The following is a 20282-nucleotide window of genomic DNA, read 5'->3' on the forward strand; positions in this document are numbered from 1 at the left end:
GTGACCAAAATTATTTTGTGTTGATTTAACTTAAGTAAATTGAACAAGTAGCAAAAATAAAAAAAGAAATTGTGTAGTTTTTGCTTTTAAATATCGCTTGTCCACAACCTTTGGGAGACAAAAAGTAACCTCCATCTACTTCTTATTCATCTTTAAATTCTGGGTTCTATAACATCACAAGTACATTTGTTCATGCATTGTCTGCAAGATGGCCTGCTAGACTCTTTGTGCATTTTCTGAAGCTGGCATAGTTATCTTACTTAACAGTATTATGAGCATCCTCATACCATTTAGCATCATACATCATCATTTTTCTCGAAGAGTTGTCAGACTTTTCTCAATCGTTCATTTAGAAAATGATTTCTTACCAGTTAAAGAATGTCTACGGTAATGTGCATAAAGAAAAACACATTTTGATAAAACACAGTAGACTCCATCTCTTTGCAGCAAAATGTAGATGTAGATAAGCACATAAATGGTTTAACCTTAACATAAAGATCAATATACATTTATCTTTATTAATATTGAAAAATGTTAGTCACAATGTTTTAGAAGCTAAACGATACATGTACATTTCTAAAGAGAAATGGATTCAAAGACCATTCACACAACAAACATAAATATCCTATACACATTCAATAAGACAGGCATCTTCCAATACAGAAAAATATGCAAAACATGCAAGCAGAGAAAGCAAGGGGGGAAAGCATGTCAGGGTGGACAAATGGTGGGCAAAAGCATTGATCACTATTGTCAGTATGATCATGTGTGCTTTTGTTTTTCTTGTAAATGTGATTGTTTGCTAAAACACGTTATTTTACATTTGAATTAAACATGTTCCTGTTGGAAATCAAGAAACTTAACGTTTAATCCCAACAACACAAGCCTCAACAGCAAAAAAAGTAGCAAGATTGGATATAATGTATAATAATAAATCTGTTAAATAAAAATCTATAAATAATGAATCATAGACGTTGACTTCATAAAAATTTTATTATTCAGTGGTTAAAGTCATAAAAGTACTGGCCCATTAAAATTGCCTGTTTAAGATTGTTTTCTGTGCAGCATAAGCTCTGACAAAAAATTATTAAAGATAAAAAAATTGACATCTTTTGGAATACAACTACATACATTGATAAATGAAATCCGAAGTGTACTATAAAAAACACTTGATAAGCAATGTTTGTAAAAGTGCATTCTGGCACATGGCGGGGGGGAACTGCTCACCTAAACCAAAGCTACAGCTATTAATAACACCTGTTACCTTAAATGACATAAGTGTTAGTGTACCGGTTTTACAAAGCTTGAAGAACATATAAAATGCAGCTGAAAGCACAGTGCAGGTCTGTTGGACACGTTCGCCCTACTCCATAACAATGCTGGAGTGTTTCAGATCACAGTCCTGAGCCATATTAGCCCTAATTTACTTATAGTACAAAACATGTTTACAGGTAATAAAATCTGTGTTGGTTAAAAAGAAAAATAATAAATTCAAAGCCCCTTTATATTCTGTATATGAAAATAAAATGCGCCACTTTGTTCAAATGCTTTTGAAAAAATCCTAGCAACAGGATTAAGGAAGATCATTGATTCAGAAATTGGCTACACATATTTTTTTAATTTACACCACCTGAGCTGCCATATGTATAAAAGTATCCATATTCACAAGCAAAAATACAATAACTTTAAAAATCAGTAGGTCTAAAAAAGGCCTGGGCTCTATACATCACCAATTCAAGAAAGAGAAAAAAACCAGTGTTTACAAAAAATCGATCAATATATATATATATATATATATATATATATATATATATATATATATATATATATATATAAAATAACGATTCTGACAGATTTATGATAAGACTCGTAGTGCGACTACGTACGTTGCGTATCAAAGAAAAACTAATAAAAAGCACTGGATTTGAAAAGTTTTACAAGTCAAAATGTGGATTCCTGTGCAGATTATTGCTGTGAATGTCTTTAAAAAAGAAGGCACCTGGACTGGTGGCTTGTCCCTGACACGGGGCAAGAGCAGATGAAGTTAGCAGGGCTGAACAAAGGGCTCTGGTGGTCCCAGGAGAGTATAAGGGTGGTCACCCCTGAGATTGTAAACAGGGGCAGTGAGGAATGACTCTGCAGGGGGGCTTTTGAGGAGAAGACATTGGGTAAGAGACACCTTGGAGTTAAAGCAGTCACACAGATGTAGTCACTCGGTCCACAGCATTATTGACCTCGTTTTTGTTGGAATCCAGGCTTTTGGCAGCATTCAGGTCCTTACAGATGGTCTCAGCCACCTTCTTCATGTTCTTTAGCTCGCCAGGGTGGGGGGTGGCCCTACGCAACAGTGTTCTCTGAGAACAAGAAAAGGACACTTGTTAATTTAAGCCAATTTGTCTTTAGTTTCCACGAGAGTCCAGTGAGACAACAGCTATGTTTGAAAGAGCATGCAACCATTCTATTTACCAAAAATTATAAAGTTATGCATTTGCCAACATATACCAACTTTTAGTTGTAGTTGCATATGAGATAGCATGTATTGGACTGTGATACTGTCCCACGTGCTTTCCAACTTTGAAAAACTGACATTTTCACTTTCTCTAATTAATAAAATACCATTCTCTATTTTTTACCTCATATTTTGATGGTTTCATCTAACCTGAGAAAATATTGAAAACAAATATTCCACAAATATGCCCTCCAGAAAACTTTTGGTCACTTCTTTTGATGTTATCATGAAAACAAACACACCTGGGATACAAACTACAAGAGTCCAATCCTTTCTAATCATGAGATACGCATTAAATCATTGAATGAATTGCCCTTCGTGATCGATCACAAATTGTAACACTTTAACACAAGCAAAATTAAAACGTTTCAGGAATGCGAACAGCATTTAAAACAACATTCTGCAGAAGGAAACGATATGAAGAGCCGTTTTCCTCCTCACCTCATCATCATCATCATCTTCATCATTATCATCTTCAACAAAACGGATGGTGCTCATTCTGTTTGCAGCTTTGTCGTCCCACGTGTCCTCCAACACGTCATTCTCCAGCAGACTCTCCAGAGCACCAAAGCGGGTCAGGTTATCTAAACCAGACAGAAAAATACATATATATTTAATAATTAATAACATTAATATGAATCGCCGCTCCAGTTTTAACAAAAGAATAGTCATGACTTATTCTCAAGTCAAAATTGTATATGCTGTATTTCATATTTATCTAAGTACATTAGGGCTGTGCAATATGGAAAAAATAATCACATTGCGATTTTTATAAGCAATATTGCAATTGCGATTTTATTTGCGATTTTGGTAATTGTTTTACTTTTCAAGCATGTGACATTCTAAATGTACCAGAAGTGCATAACAAAACATCCCACAGAGGAATAACATAGTATTAACACTGTCACTCAGGAAACGAGTCACGGCCATAATCGTTTTGTATTACTTATTTTTTATCAGCCATTTCACACAATTCAGAAAAACAAAAATGTGCAGGAACTATAGGCCTGTATTCATTGCATTATGGATAAAATGTGCGATATTTGGAAGAAAGTCGAGGTGGTGTGTGACTGACTTTAGCCCACTAATTGAATTCGCATCATGGGAGGGGCTTCTGCCGCTCATTCATTCATTCATTCATTTTCTTCCGCTTATCCGGGGCCGGGTCGCGGGGGCAGCAGTCTAAGCAGAGATGCCCAGACATCCCTCACCCTAGACACTTCCTCCAGCTCTTCCGGGGGGACACCGAGGCGTTCCCAGGCCAGCCGGGAGACATAGTCCCACCAGCGTGTCCTAGGTCTTCCGGGGAAGGCGCCCAGTAGGCATCCGTAACAGATGCCCAAGCCACCTCAGCTGACCCCTCTCGATGTGGAGGAGCAGCGGCTCTACTCCGAGCTCCTCCCGGGTGACCGAGCTTCTCACCCTATCTCTAAGGGATCGCCCAGCCACCCTGCGGAGGAAGCTCATTTCAGCCGCCTGTATCCGGGATCTTGTCCTTTCGGTCATGACCCAAAGCTCATGACCATAGGTGAGAGTAGGAACATAGATTGACCGGTAAATTGAGAGCTTCGCCTTGCGGCTCAGCTCTTTCTTCACCACGACGGACCGGTACATCGACCGCATTACTGCAGAAGCTGCACCGATCCGTCTGTCAATCTCCCGTTCCATCCTTCCCTCACTCGTGAACAAGACCCCGAGATACTTAAACTCCTCCACTTGAGGAAGGAACTCTCCACCAACCTGAAGTGGGCAAGCCACCCTTTTCCGACTGAGGACCATGGCCTCGGATTTGGAGGTACTGATTTTCATGCCAGCCGCTTCACACTCTGCTGTAAACCGTCCCAGTGCATGCTGAAGGTCCTGGTTTGAAGGGGCCAACACGACAACATCATCCGCAAATAGCAGAGACGAGATCGTGTGGTCCCCAAACCTGACACCCTCCGGCCCCTGGCTGCGCCTAGAAATTCTGTCCATAAAAATTACGAACAGAACCGGTGACAAAGGGCAGCCCTGCCGGAGTCCGACATGCACTGGGAACAAGTCCGACTTACTGCCGGCAATGCGAACCAAGCTCCTGCTTCGGCCGTACAGGGACCTGACAGCCCTTAGTAAAGGACCACAGACCCCATACTCCCGAAGCACCCTCCACAGGATGCCACGAGGGACACAGTCGAATGCCTTCTCCAAATCCACAAAACACATGTGGATTGGTTGAGCAAACTCCCATGAACCCTCCAGCACCCTGTAGAGGGTGTAGAGCTGGTCCAGCGTTCCACGGCCTGGACGAAAACCACACTGTTCCTCCTGAATCCGAGGTTCTACTATCGGCCGTATTCTCCTCTCCAGTACCCTGGCATAGACTTTCCCGGGAAGGCTGAGAAGTGTGATCCCCCTGTAGTTGGAACACACCCTCCGGTCCCCCTTCTTAAAAAGAGGGACCACCACCCCGGTCTGCCATCCCAGAGGCACTGTCCCCGACCGCCACGCGATGCTGCAGAGGCGTGTCAGCCAAGACAGCCCCACAACATCCAGAGACTTGAGGTACTCAGGGCGAATCTCATCCACCCCCGGTGCCTTGCCACTGAAGAGTTCTTCTGCCGCTCGCTAAATCATAATAATTTCTTCTAAATAACGCACATCTTCGGCGATAACCTGACAGACAAATAAAAATAAAAAAATGTTCTCTCAAGAGGTAGTGGTCTAGCTTTTGTTGAAACTAGTAACTTTGTATATGCTCTTTGTATGACATAGGCTATCGCTTATTGCTCCCCGAACTCTTTGTAAGTCGCTTTGGATAAAAGCGTCTGCTAAATGACTAAATGTAAATGTAAATAATCACGGCACTACTAGAGCAAGCTCCTGATTAGCAAATGTTGAGATTTTCGCGCGGAAAACGCAAACGCTCAATTCACCTCTTTCGCGCGAATCGCACCGCAAGTAGGATTTCGTGTCTTTGCATTGACTTAACATGTAAATCACTCGTGCTTAACGCTTGTTCAAAACGCTCCAGAATTTTCTTTTACTGCTCGTGCCGGTGCCGCCCCCCATGTGACATGAAAGAATTCCGCCCGGGCAATTGCCCGGTTCGCCCGTGCCTAAAACCACTTCTGCTCATACATTTCGGGAATAACAACTCGTGTGAAATGAGTGCGCGAGGGCAGCTGGTATATTTTGTCGAGTGTTTTTTATTTATCTTCGGAAACCGTCTTTACTGACGATGTACGCAGGCATCATGTTTTTGCAAATGTGCTTCGAGTTTTTCTCATAAGGCGTTACGCCTGCAAATGCTTCAACGATGGATACTTGTTCAGCCTGGATTTGGTGTGTGCTTTTGTTAGGTTCGACAGACTTTGTTGACATGCATTGATCATATAGTTTTTTGTGCCGCTGTTTTAAGTGTTGGAACAGTTTTGTTGTATTGCCACGTTTCGTTGCAATAATCATTTCACAGGTCTTGCAGATTACCTTGCTCTCTGACACATCTTCTCTCCTAAATCCAAAATACTCCCATAGGACTGATGTTGAATTTCTTTTTAAAAGCAAATCATTTTTATTCTGACCTGCATCCATATTTTATATCGATTCCTCCCGTTCGCCTATTCTGTTCTTGTCCCTCTCAGCTTTTTTCGTATTTTGCACAGTTCGCAGAGTGAGCTCTGATAGGTTAACATCTTAAACATGCGCACAACACAAGTTTTAGTATTCTGAGTTATAAATTAATTAATAAAATCGCAGCTTTGTGCGGTTTAGAAATCGCATGTGCTCAAATCGCAATTTTTTGCGATTGCGATTAATTGCACAGCCCTAAAGTACATGCTACAAATCAGGGGCGCATAATGATAAAAAATATTAAACATGTATATAATGGACATTTATATGTGACCACAAAGCAAAGAAGAAAAAAATACAGCGGATCTGTTTTTGTTCAAAAAGCATGTTGAGGAGTCTATATAAGATGTAAGTACATGAGGGCTCTGAGATCATGTTAAATCCAGTCTTAGTCACAGGCTTACAGCGAAACAATCCTTCCCTCCTCCCTCCCATCCAGCAGTGACCTGACCTCAACAGGTCTCTCACATACATCATTCATTACGAGAAGTGCAGTGCCTTTTAAAATGAAAGCTCCCTGCCTGTAGTTTTCTTTGTAATTTTTAAAACAACAGAGCATTTTTTTACATTTATTAAATTAACCTCTGGTTATATCATGATAAAAGACTCCACAAAATTAGAGCCTTTAGATAGAGCCTTTAGATTGAATAAGATATGGATGCAGGAGAAAATGTAACAGCTGAAGCAGAGTAAGGCTGATTGGAGATAAGCCTCTTTAGCTGTCCAATCCACTAAGAGTACAAACACAGCACATGAGTGTGGAAGGAGGTCAGGGAAAGCTCACAGATATTGGGTCCTTTCTAAACGTGCCATGCTAGACTGCCTATACATTCCTTTCTTAAGCACATCACAAAGATCTAATTGCATGGGTGTGTCAAACCCAGATGCAGACCCTGCAGGACAGGGGCTAGTTTAAGCAGAGCGGAAAGTGAAGTGACAGAGGGTTTTATCAGAATACTGCACCCATGCCTGTTACTATCCTCAAGTACCAAAATTAAACATACAAAAGAAAAGTATAATTTTTATGTTGATTTACCAGGGCTATATTATAAATGCTAGCGTTTTATTTTGACCCTTAAAGGAACAGTTCACCCAAAAATGTAAATTCTGTCTTGATTTACTCACCCTTATGCTGTTTCAAATCTGTATTTCTTTGTTCTGCTGAACAGAGAGAAAGATATTTGGAAGAATGCTTGTAACCAAACAGTTCGGGGAAACTTTTGACTACCATTGTAATCTTTCCTACTATGGTCCTTAAAGGGGAAGTTCACTTTCAATATGAAAATTCTGTCATCATTTGTCATTTCAAACCTGTATGTTTTTCTTCCAAAAAACAAAAAAGGAATATATTTTGAAGAATGTTGTTAACAGTCCCCCATTCACTTGCATTGGTTACGATAGAAGATCATGGGGGGTTGTGCTGTGACCAACATTTTTCAAAATATTTTCTTTGGTGTTCTGCAGATGTAGAAAGTCAGGTTTGAAATGACAAGAGGGCGTGAAATTGATGACAGAATAATTTTCATTCTGAAGGTGAACAACTGTTTGGTTACATCTCTATGTTCATCAGAACAAAGACATTTTCACAGATTTGGAAGCTCGATGGTGAATGACAGAAACTGTCGCTGTAAGTCCATTTAGATGGTTCGGTTTCTTTCACCGAACAGTTGCACTATAGTCAGTATTTTTATAAATAGTGGATAACTAATTTCATGACATGGCCCCTTTAGCATGAACCTTCTAGTACATGGATAACATACAGAAGTAAAAGTATTCAAGTAAAATTCCTTTACCTTGATTTTCTGATTCACAAGGTTGCTGAGGCAACAGTACACAGGTGAGCACCTTCTCTCCAGATTCAGGGTCCACGTCTGTCTGGAACGTGAGCAGAGGTTGAGACTGATTCTCTGACAGCCAGAGAGCTTTGAGTCGTAGAGTAGTCAAGCTCATGGGCAGGCACTGGAGCCTACAGAGTAGCACAAGATAATTTACCACATGCCTTTCTGCCTCTCCTGAATTTTTGCAAGCTCACAGCTAGCACATCGAATTCTTTAGATTCCTAATCTAAACAACCAATTCAAATCACAATTTCAGTAATGCATTTTCCAATAGACATCTTGGGGAAGAAATGCAGAAAAGCTAAATTGTGAAGCTTGTGTTTTTGTAAAAGCACTTTTGTTTGTTATTACACCTTATGTTTAATGCAGTGGCGTAGCGTCTGGGTATGCAGGTGCCTTTGGGCCCGGGGGATTGAGGGCCCGCATCCAAGCTTTATTCATGACCCTACCTTATCTCACAGAAGTGAGTTCACCCCTCACCATTTTGTAAATATTTTATTTTATATTAAGATATTATATATTATCATGTGACACTGAAGTACTTACACTTTTCTACAATGTAAAGTAGTAAAGTTATACAACACAAAACGTAGACTTTTAAAGGCATTAAAGGGAAACTTTACTCTGTCATCGTTCACTCCCCTCCTGTCATTTCAAACCTGCATGACCTTCAGAACACAATATATGGAATTTTGATGAATGTTGGTAATCAAACAACACTGGGTCTACGAACTACGGACACAAAACCTTTGAGACATTTTCGTTGCTTGACCTTAGTGCTGCATTCGACATCATTGACCACAGCACACTCCTACATAAACTTGAAAATGGCTTCGGCATTAAAGGAATAGCTTTGAAATGGTTTAAATCTTATTTATCTGACGGTTTTCAATGTGTAGCAAAAAACAATGATGTGTCGGGCAAATCGCAAGTCCCGTACGGTGTACCACAGGGCTCAGTATTAGGGCCTATGCTCTTCGCATTATACATGTTACCTCAAGGACAGGGGTTCTCAAAGTTTACTCAATAAAAAGATGATTTAAAAATAATTTAAACTGTTAGTTAGCTATATATATATATATATGCATAGTCGATATAAAAACTGAATGAGTAACAACTTTTATTACTGAACTCGGACAAAACAGAAATGTTACTTATTGGACCGAAAAACGCCATTCGAAACAACCAAGAATACTAAACTATTGATGGATGTTCCATGAAACCCTCATTGTCAGCAAATAATCTTTGCGTTTTATTCAATAGTAATCTGTCATGTGAGAACAATGTCGTCAACAACTGTAAAATTAGCCCGGTTCTGTCAACTTTGCACTGGTTATCTAAAAAGCATTGCATTAACTTAAAAATCTTGCTTATTACCTATAAATCCCTACATGGTTTAGCTCCTTAATACTGGAGTGAACTTCTCGTGTATTACAGTCCTTCACACGCACTACGCTCTCAGACTTCAGGTCAGTTGGTAATACCTGGAACTTCAAAATCAAGTGCAGGTGGAAGATCCTTTTCCTATCTGGCACCTAAACTTGGGAACAAGTCTTCCCTTCACTGTCCAGGAGGCAGACACACTCTGTCTGACCTGACAAGATCTGAGATGATAGAGCTGGAAAAAGGACGCGGCGACTTGACAACTCTTCACTACAAAATTTCAACTGCTATTAGATAATTAATGATAATCTTAAATCTATAATTTACCTTTATTATTTTATTTTGCCTTGTTGTGTAAACACTGTTGAGCTTGTGCAGAGGCTGCAGCTTTTGCCAGAGGGGAACTGGAATCCCTGGTTGGGCCTGGTTTCCCTCAGAGTTTTTTTTTGTCCAATGGAGTTTTGGGTTCCTCGCCACAGTTTACAAACTGTTTGCCTGGCCAGGGGGCTGCTTTAGTTTTATTTTATTAACACAGCATATAGGAATTTATAGTCTGTTTAATATCTGACCTGTGCCTCTCTCTCCTTATCTTGGGTGTGTGGTTCTTGGTGATGGCCCCTGTGCATGTGTGTCTGTGTCTGTGTGTGTCTGCGCATCTGTCTGTGTGCGTGTCTGTTGGTGCGTGTGGGTGTGTTTGAATCGGTGTGTGTGTGTTTGTCATCTGTGTTTTCACCTTTTTTGATTTTGCTTACATTGAATAAAAGCAAAACATATAGGTTTATACGTTTCTTTTACAGCTGCTTTGTAACAATGAAAATTTAAAAAAGCGCTATATAAATAAAGTTAACTTGACATTTATCGAAATATTGTCTTTTGTGTTCCACAGAAGAAAGAGTAATATACAGATTTTTGAATGACAAGAGGGTAAATAAAAGATATAAAAGAGTGAATGCAGCTTTGGTGCTTTGACAAACTGAGGAATGGGTTGAATTTGAATTATGTGGTAACTGACAGTGCCCCACATAGTGCTGGGTGGTATGACCCTAATTTTATATAACAATATTTTCCAGCTTTTTACCGGTTTCCGGTACATGAAGTTTTTTTTAATCACATTTTATACATTATTTAATCTATGGGTAGCACAGGTGCTCTCAACTTCAAGAGAAAGTGCACCCACTCGAAAATTAATACCAAGTGTCTGAATAGTTTAATACAAAATAGTAACAATTTTACCATTAAAAAATGTATGTGATGTCTGCTGTGTCACAATGGCTTCATTTGTGAGAAAAAAAATCGATCGCATCTTGCTGTCAATCCTCATCATAGCATACAGAGAAACTGTTAAAACTAGAAACAAATCCTGTTATTAGCTTATATTGAGCAGGTATGAGGGGAACACGCTCGCTTTTTGAAGATGTTTGCTCGAGAGTGAGTTTAACATAACTGAATAGGTAACGTTACCCCTCATGCGCGAGACGCATGCGAAAATCTAAACGAGTCCGTTTAGCACATGTTTATATAGAAAAATTATGATACAGTAGTGCCGCGACATACAAAGACGCATTCTGTTTGAATGGCTGGCCATAGTGCAACAGTGAAAAGGGACCCCGCTGAAACAGTTTTCGCACTGCGCCGCGTTCCGCACATTGTTTTAGCTATATACACCGATAATAATGTAATAATGTATATAAGATGTATATAATAACCAAAATACGCACCGGTATTCGTTATTAACCGGTATACCGTCCAGCACTAGCCCCACAAAGATATTTAAAGTAAAACTTTACTGCTAAGCCCTGAAAGTCAAATAAATGTTTGATGACTGGTGTGCTACCTACAGTATACGTCAAGCCCTATAGACAGAACCTGCTGAGTTCACTTTGTTCTGACAAACCTGTTTCCAGAAACATCAAGTACGTGCAGTTCTGTGGCCTGCGAGATCTCTGGAGGGATGCGTGTTAGACGGTTCTCTCGCACACAAAGAACATTCAGACTGCTGCAGCCTCCAATCTAAAAGCAACAAGTGGAAAACATCAGATGGCTCAGTACACAATGCTTGTAATAATAAGTCAAGTTCAACACGGAGTAAAAAATGTGTATCACTGTAATTTCATTCAGGAAAAATACAAAATATTATTGATACGTTGAAATATTTATTGAGCACTCAGCCGTGACCACCCACTACCACAAATCATTGCAAATTGAGTAACTGAGTTTTATAATTGAGTTAAGGAATTGCAACTATTTTTATACACGACGTTAAGCCTGATGTCACACCACCATACATGGAAAGTCATATACCATTTCCAGGTCCAACTACTCAATCAGAACATTACAAAAAATGCTAGTATACACTTGTGGCATGATGTAAACCTGCCGAAAACACCCAATCAGAAAACTAAGTCAGACGATGCTCATGACCTGACCGACAGTCGACTGTCAGCTTGGGATGTACCAACTGGTAGGCATTAGGCCATCAGCAGTTTCCTACTGTTGTTGTCTACAGTTGCCTGAAACACTGTGCACAAGTGATGCAAATGTTCGTCTAACGTGGTCCTCTGTCTGGTGATGAAACAATCTAAGCTGCTGTGTGAGATCATGGTGGTAACAGCGGAGAGAAGGGCATCAGCTTCGCTTATACACAAAGAATCTGTTTAAAATGTTACAATGACATTCCCCAAATCTGTTGTGGAGAAAAAGCCCTTCCAGAACAAGACAGGATCGTTTCTCTACAGTGTAAGACACTTTGAGGCAAGGTTATTTAGTTTACTAAAATTAGAACTTTGAAAACGTTCCCGTTCATTACAAAAATCACATCAAATATTGACCTAAAAATTATTGAGAAACTTAAACAAAATGAAAAAATTTAAATGTTGCCTCAAAAATAAACTGAAATAAGTTTTAATAATAATAAACAAAAATAAAAAAATTAATAAAAGCTTACTGAAACCATGAATAAAACAAAATAAAAATGATAATAACTCTGTTTATAGGAGCACTAAAGATGACACAGAAGAGTAACAGTGAGATGTGTGTTTGTCTATCCCGAGTGCTGCTGTCATACCCACAAGTACAGTACAACTGTTTGTTTGTAAGAGCACACAGTCATGTGACAGGTCAGAGCAGAAAGCCCTAAGTGTGCTAATAAACATTAGGCTGATTTTTGCCAGTCAGGTGTAGTTTCACTGGACTTGGTAAGGTTTTCTAAACTGGATTTGCTGGTTAGCAGGTGTAAGGATTATCTTGCTTTAATAATTGGTCTATTCTCACGATTCCGTCTCCTAACCAAAACATTAAAGACCCAATAAAGTACCTTAATATGTGCAGCTTTGACAATTTCCACTGAAACAAGATGGGACATATTGAGCAGCCCCTCCTCTACGTAAAACAGCCCAAGGCGTTTAGTTTACCTTGCACTTCGACACAGCTGGGGAGCAGATAATTTATCTACATTAGTGTAAGTTATAATTAATTACGTCTTTTTAATTGTCAACGTATTGAAGCACACTACTTTTCCACATGTCGTGCATGTTTGTATCTCATCTTTGCTCCGCCTCTCTGAAACACGCAGATTTTTACAAAGCTCATCGCTCTGAAAATCAAGGTGTGCTATGATTGGCCAGATGACCAGTGCATAGTGAATGTAACATCAGGTTCCAAAGCAATTGTACTAACAGGTACCCCACCTTACTTGCGTATCCATATGGGCGGTTTTAGGTGAATCATACCACGAACTGACGTAGATTTGTGGGGGTGTGGTTACACCAGGCATTTCAGTCAGGTCTGGGTGAGCATTCGCTTTTCGATAGAATGCATATTTTGTTCTGACACTTAACTTTTTGCAATTTTACATGTCTAAAACATGCATGGGCAAATTACAACACACCAAAGACACAGAAAAACACGTATTCGTGCCATATGACCCCTTTAATGCATTTACATTTAGCAGACACTTTTATCCACCTGTCATTTTATCCACCAGGTCATTTACCTGTTGCTCTCAGAGAGAGTTTTTGTTTTTTAAGAGGAATCAACATTTACCAGTCAAGAACTCACTGATAAGATACGTTTCAATAAAATTTTTGAATGTCGTGAGAGAAGTGGTTGACCTGAGTGCATTTGAAAGATTATTTCACCAGCGAGGAGTAGTGAAAAAGTTTTTGTGCCCTTTATGTGAAGGAATCACAAGGCAATCCTCATTCGCTGAACACAAGGCTCTGGATGGGGTGTAAGAGTATGGGAAGGTCTGAAAGTATGGAAGAGCCATGGATAGTTCTGTAAGTAAGCATCATTGACTTGGCTTCAAACGGTAGTTAGTGGAGAGAGATGAAGAGGGGAGTCACGTGAGGTTTTTTGGGCTTCTGAAAGATGAGCTGTGCTGCTGTGTTCTGAACCAGCTGGTGTGGTTTGATTGCCTTTGCAGAAAGACCAGCAAGGAGAGGATTGCAGTAGTCCCACCTAGAGATTACAAGAGCCTGGACAAGAAGATGTGCTGCATACTCAATAAGGTAGGAATTTATCTTCCAGATGTTATATAATGCAAGTGGACATGAATGCATTGTCTTTGATGACCAGTTGTCCTTCACTCCAAGATTCCTGGCTATTTTGGTTGGAGTAATGGTTGTATTGCAAAGTTGAATAGTGAGATCATGCTGTAGAGGGCGTGGGGGGGGGCAGGGAATAGTAGAAGCTCTGGTGCTATGGGATCATTTGGGTGAAATGAGAAGTAAATCTGGATGTTATCAGCATACAGTGGTAGGAGAAACCATGTCCCTGTGTGATAGGTCTCCAGGATGTTGTGTAGATGGAGAAGATGAGTGGTCCAAGCACAGAGCCCTGAGAGACACCAGTGACCATGTGGTGAGTTGTGGACAACGTGCCCTTACATTTCACCCTAATGGATCTACTGGAGAAGTAGGATTTAAACCAGAGGAAATGAGTACCTGTGATACCTAACCTAGCTATGATAGGGTTGCTAGTAGGATCTGATGATTTACAGTACCAAAGGCTGCAGATAAGTCTAACAGAATCAGAACAGGGGATTCAGATTCCGCCCAAGCGAGGCTGTGATGGATAGCAATAATGTCTTGTTGGAGTGGTTGCTTATTAAGCCTGACTAGGTTGTTCTAAGCTTGGGGGTATAGAAGGTGTATAATTCAGCATATGATAGCTTCAAACACATGACTTCTGTAATTATTAGTAAGAAAATACTTTTTCCTTGAGCCAAAGAAAAATCTTTTACCATGCATCTAACAATAATGTTTGTTAAATACATTTACACCTAAAAACTGTGTGGGTAAACTAGCTGAATCTGGAAAAACTAGTCCAAAGTGTATGAACACAATTACTAAAAACAGCATATATAAAGTAAACATACGATCCCATCAAAACTGATAGAAAAGAAAAAAGGCACATTATGAACATTTACTGTCGAAGACAATCCGTATCTTTTTTTCTCTATTTTTATTTCCTGATAATGCTAGCAAGGTTTTTAATGCTAATCGGTAATAAATGGTTTTGTATTTTATTCTTCTATTGTAACCACAGTGAAATGTAGTTGTGAAATGTAGCCTTTAACTGGATATACTGTGTGAGTAGTATTATCAGAAAAGCTCTTGCATACCTCTTTCGGTAAAGATGTTAGTTGATTTCTATCACAGTTGAAGTTGGATAGTTTCTTTAGTTTTCCAATACTTCTGGGCAAGTTCTAAGGAAAAAAACATTCCCACATCAATAAATACCTCTTTAACAAAGAAAAAAGAAAACAGTGATACAAAGTTAATACCATAAAATTTTAGAAAACACTAAAGTTTCATGTTATTTTACATTATTAATTAATTCTGAATAAATGTGCTATGAAATAAAAAAACGAATTTTAGGGTTAAACTGTATTTAACAAGGGTCCAAACTTCCTCCACGTTAACCTAAAATGTATTTTATATTTTTAATTTTATATACAAGGTTATTAATATATTAAGCACCTTACATGGTCAGTCTGTAAAAAATACACTTGTTTTTTTGTTTTGTACCCTATTCTGCTAATTGTTTAGTGTACTCAATTCTATGACGAGTGTCTTGAGGAAAACAACAGGCGGACAGATGGTACATGAATAATGGCATGATAACTTACCACCAGCTGGTTTTCTGTTAGCACCAGTTCAGTGAGGTTTTCACAGTTGCCTATGCTCTCTGGCAGTTGGATTAAACGGTTTTGATCAGCTTTCAATATCGAAAGTTGTATTAATTTTCCTAAAGAGAGAAAATGTACATTAATAAGATTATTGTGAAAAATATAACTTATAACACTACATAATTGTGCTCTTCTACCAATGAAGCAACAAGAGCATACAATTACAAGGTCAGTAGGTCAACCACAGGTCAAACAAACTATGTTATGTTTCCATAAACTTGACAAGCTTTGTTTGATATTCTACATGCAAAGACTTTCTTGTTTCTTTTGTTACTTTTAACTCTCTGTCAAATCATTATCCTATTTCTCTAAATAAAGACACTCGCATACGCAGAAAGAAATTCTGTTTATAAAAAAGCTAAACACTGACCTATGCTCTCTGGCAGGATGTCAATGAGGTTTTGGGACACCAGGAGGTCAGTGAGGGAAATGAGGTTTCCCATCTCCTCCGGGAGATGCAATAACTTGTTTTCAGATACATCCAGACACGTAAGGCTTCTCATGCCCCCCATTTCCTGAAGACACAAACATGTAAGCAAACACATCCCACATCATTGTTAAAAGCGTTTTATATGGTGACAGTCGAGTAGCATAAATGTTTGAGGCAATGATTGGGTGTAGTGTCATTTTCTTCAAGCTTTTGGCCTGCACAAGTTTTTTCAAGTGTACCACATGACACTGGTGGAGCAGCAGCTAGTCACAATAATTTTGACAATATAAATATGACGACAATTTTGAGCTACAGGAAAAAAATATGGATTTTGGACGAATTTTAGATTTTCATAAAAGATTTATACATTTCCCTCGTCTCACGATCACAATGCTCAAAGTCGTAATTAAACATTTAAAATGTTCTTAACATCTTAATTTGTCTACGTTTTCTGAGAGCTGCACCTTCACTGGGTTCACACCAAATGCAAATTAAGCATTTTGTGCGAGTAAATTACATACAAAGTCAGTAATAAAGAGTGCACATTCACTGGGTTCACACCAAATGCAAATTAGGCATTTTATGCGAGTAAAATCATACAAAGTCAGTAATAAAGAGTGTGTAATGCGATTGTTTGATCAACAGCACTAGTTTAAATAAAATGGAACTAATGTAGAAGCTGACTGATGTTTGACATGCATATTAAAAGTAGGATGACAGATGTTTAAACATAGGTTCTCCGTAGGTGTCATGTGGTGCACTTGAAAAACTTGTGCAGACCAAAAGACTGAAAATGACAATTATTTAAGGAAACGACCATACCTGTGAATAAAACAGTTTTTGGTCCCTTGAAAGCATGGGGAGTTACATATTAAAGAACTGTAAATCCTAAACCCTTCAGATAATCTGGATGTGAATTCACTCTAAATAAAGCTGTGAGTGTGCACTTTAAAAGAATATCCATTATAAAACTGTAACTCGAATATATTTTCGTACACAGCTAAAATAACAAAAACTGTGCCTCCATCCAAATATTTATGGACCCAACTGTGTGTCTTACGTCAAACACATGAGCTGCAACTAGACCAGCATTTATTGGTCCGTATAAGACAGGTTAGTTATACCTGACGCGACGGGACCGGGAAGAGGACCTAAACAGTTTGTGAGAGATCCGGTCCCAAATGACTCGGAGACGACCTGATTCTGGCGGGCATGTAATGTTTTTTTTTTTAGTTTATTCCTTTACTGATTTAAGACAGTCCATCTTCGGGTTTAGCTTAATTCCTTTTTTAATTTTAAATTCTGTGAAAGTTTTAGGTGACAGACCTACAAATTATTTTCTAGCATACATAAGGTTAGATAAAATATGGTTATATATATATATATATATTGGAAATAACTGGGGCCACTCATCCCTCATTATATTGGATCTTTAATCTGACGCCATTGCTATACAAGCTGAGCTACAGGAACAGTGACAGATGGCATTGAAACATACGTTTATTGATCAGACTTTAATATTTTGTTTTAGGGACATTACTGTGATTTCTGCCATATTTATCATAAACATAATGGGGTTTTGATGAAACTGCAAAAAATATTTACGAAAATTTAAATTTAAATTTAAATTTAAATTGCTTGAATAATTGCCTAAAATTTATAAAATAACTTTGAAAAGATGACATCCCTCTCTGATATGCAGTCTAGACTACATGAGAAATAAAGAAAATGTTACTGACAGACTTTCTGAACATGACATCATCAGTACATTGCCGAAATACTTTACCGGGGGTATTTCAGACAGCTGGTTTCCGTCCAGCCAGAGGTCCTTCAGGCTAACAAGACAACCGATTGTCTTAGGCTGCAAGAAAACAGGTTTGACAGAGTTCAGATGGAACAACAAGTATGCAGCAGGTGAATGTTGCATCGCCGCGCAAAAGAATGTACAACGAAGCAAAACATCCGTGAACTGACATTACATTGCAGTCTGTCTTAAAGGGATACTCCACCCAAAAAATACTATTCTGTTATGTACCCTCTAGTTGTTCCAAATATGTATACATGTCTTTGTTCGGTTGAACACAAAGAGAGATATTTTGGAATAATGTTAGCAACCAACAGTTCTGAAGCAGAATTGACTGACATAATAGGAAAAATTGGTGAAAAAAGGTGAAAAGTGCCCCAGAACTGTTTGTTTTCCTACATTCCTCAAAATATATTTTTTTGTGTTGAACAGATCCAAACAATAAAAAAATGTCTTACTATGTCGGTCAATTGTGCTTCAGAACTGTTGGTTGCTAACATTATTCCAAAGTATCTCTTTGTGTTCAACAGAACAAATAAATGAATATATGTTTTTTGGGTGGAGGATCCCTTTAAGCCTGCAAGCCTGCCTCTGTCAAACGGTGACATTCATGGAAATGTGCACTTTAAAACTCAACACATACTGCTTTATTTAAACTTACATCTAAAATAATGATTCAATTACTGACTGAATGTCACAAAACACATCCAGGTCACAATTCCCCTTAAAAAAATCCCCACGATACTGTTTTGCATAAGGACAATGAAGCAATTTAACACCATTAGGAGATTTTGCATTGTGACATTTGTAGCATAACATCTCATTACCATAATGCAAAACAAAATGTAATTCTTGTTACAGCAATGTTGTTTTGTAACAGTAATTTCATGCCATGTAGAGCAAGTTCTTTACTATAGCTATTGACAGCCTTAATTTAAATATCAACACCTACCAAAGTATATAGTTCATTGTTTCCTACATCAAGTTCTTCAAGTTTCTGAAGCTGAGAAAAAGACCTGATTGGACCAAAACAGAAGAAGCATTCACTTGCATTTCATTTACATACAAAAAGAAAATACACAGATTGCAAGGATTAAAAAACGCACTTACTCTGGTAAATAGGTCAGTAAATTTTCTCTGAGTTCCAGTGATACCAAGTTACAGAGGCTTGATGGAGAAACGGAAACATTGCACATAAGTAAATTGGACACAAGAAAACATTTAGACTATTGGTCAATAGTTTAGGACTACTAAAATGTTATGATGAAAAACTCACACATTTTTTACATTTTCCAAAACGCTTCAACTGAAACATCTGAAATTAATGACCAAACCCTGAATTGTGAATTCGGTTGTGAATGGTTAAAATGACAATACAAATCTAGACTGCTGGATGACAGACTTAACGGCCATTAAAATGCATTAAATACGTTAAAAATGACAAGCACAAAATTGCTGGGTTTAAATTAATGACTTTTTTCCATTCACACAGTGTATTTACAAAATGAATCCAAACAAAACTGAAAACAATAAGCAAGGCTGTCTTAACCAGCACGAGGTAAAACCATCACATCAATTACAATAGAGGTCATTTACATATTGAAGTATCATGGGTAAAGTAACAAAAACAGGCTGTTTCCCCAAAGTTCACGACAAGCAATGAAATCTGGTGATAACAAAATACATAAATGTTAAGAAAGTAAACACTTTTCTTTTGTTCACTTATTCAGTTCACTTTGAAAATCAAGTACATTGATACTGCTAATGTTTGTAATAAACTGATCATGCTTTTCTTCATTTGACAGTCGTTTTGAATAAAGGCATTTGCTTAAATGTAAATGCAGTTTCTTATTCTTTCCCTAAAATGCACAATGCAATTTACTAAAAGTTAAAAGGAGCCATTGCTTTACAATGTCACAAAGCATTACAATGTCCATCGTAAATGTATTCCCAAGTGATGCTGCCTCAAGACTATTAAATTGTAAATGACCAGTGAGTACAATTTAGGAGGATCTATTGACAGAACCGCATTATGATATAAATAACTATGTCTTCAGAAGTGTATTAAGACCTTACATAATGAACACGTTATGTTGTATTACCTTGGAATTAGATATTTCTATGTGGTCCATGGGTCCCTTTACATAGAATTTGTCATGTTGCTACAGTAGCCCTAAATGTACAAACTGCTCTACAGAATGCATTTCGTAAAGAAGTTATCATCTTCAGCAAAGAAGCGAAAATGTGTCTACATCTTAGTCCTCTGTCAGCCTCCGGGGGAGGAGTGAGCAGTTCGTTGCAATTCACAACCTCACGCTAGATGCTGCTAAATTTCACTGACTTTTAACTGAAGTTTTTTCTGCAAGAAAATCGGATTCATGTACCCACTTTGATAAAGGGAAGCGTGTGACGGATGGACGCTCGGCTGATACACACATCCTGAGATCAACCTAAACACGGCTTTAAAGGGAAAGTTATGTCAGTGAGAGGGCAAAAGACCAATTAAACAGGCGAGAGAA

At 38.4% G+C, this 20282-nt stretch overlaps 1 protein-coding gene across 1 annotated transcript in view; it reads right to left on the reverse strand.

Moving 5' to 3' along the window:
- Window positions 1-2051: 2051 nt before the first annotated feature.
- Window positions 2052-20282, reverse strand: part of lrrc1 (leucine rich repeat containing 1) — a 41180-nt gene continuing 22949 nt past the window's right edge. The window contains exons 5-14 of the mRNA XM_079472825.1: window positions 18874-18930; window positions 18716-18779; window positions 17746-17820; window positions 15900-16044; window positions 15470-15588; window positions 14963-15046; window positions 11234-11349; window positions 7912-8084; window positions 2951-3093; window positions 2052-2354 (exon numbers count right to left, since the gene is read on the reverse strand). Coding sequence (XP_079328951.1) covers window positions 2196-2354; window positions 2951-3093; window positions 7912-8084; window positions 11234-11349; window positions 14963-15046; window positions 15470-15588; window positions 15900-16044; window positions 17746-17820; window positions 18716-18779; window positions 18874-18930 — 1135 coding nt within the window. The 3' untranslated portion in view covers window positions 2052-2195. The remainder of the gene's footprint in view (window positions 2355-2950; window positions 3094-7911; window positions 8085-11233; window positions 11350-14962; window positions 15047-15469; window positions 15589-15899; window positions 16045-17745; window positions 17821-18715; window positions 18780-18873; window positions 18931-20282) is intronic.

Source organism: Barbatula barbatula (genome assembly GCF_947034865.1).
Source record: "Barbatula barbatula genome assembly, chromosome: 14".
Lineage (NCBI taxonomy): Eukaryota > Metazoa > Chordata > Actinopteri > Cypriniformes > Nemacheilidae > Barbatula > Barbatula barbatula.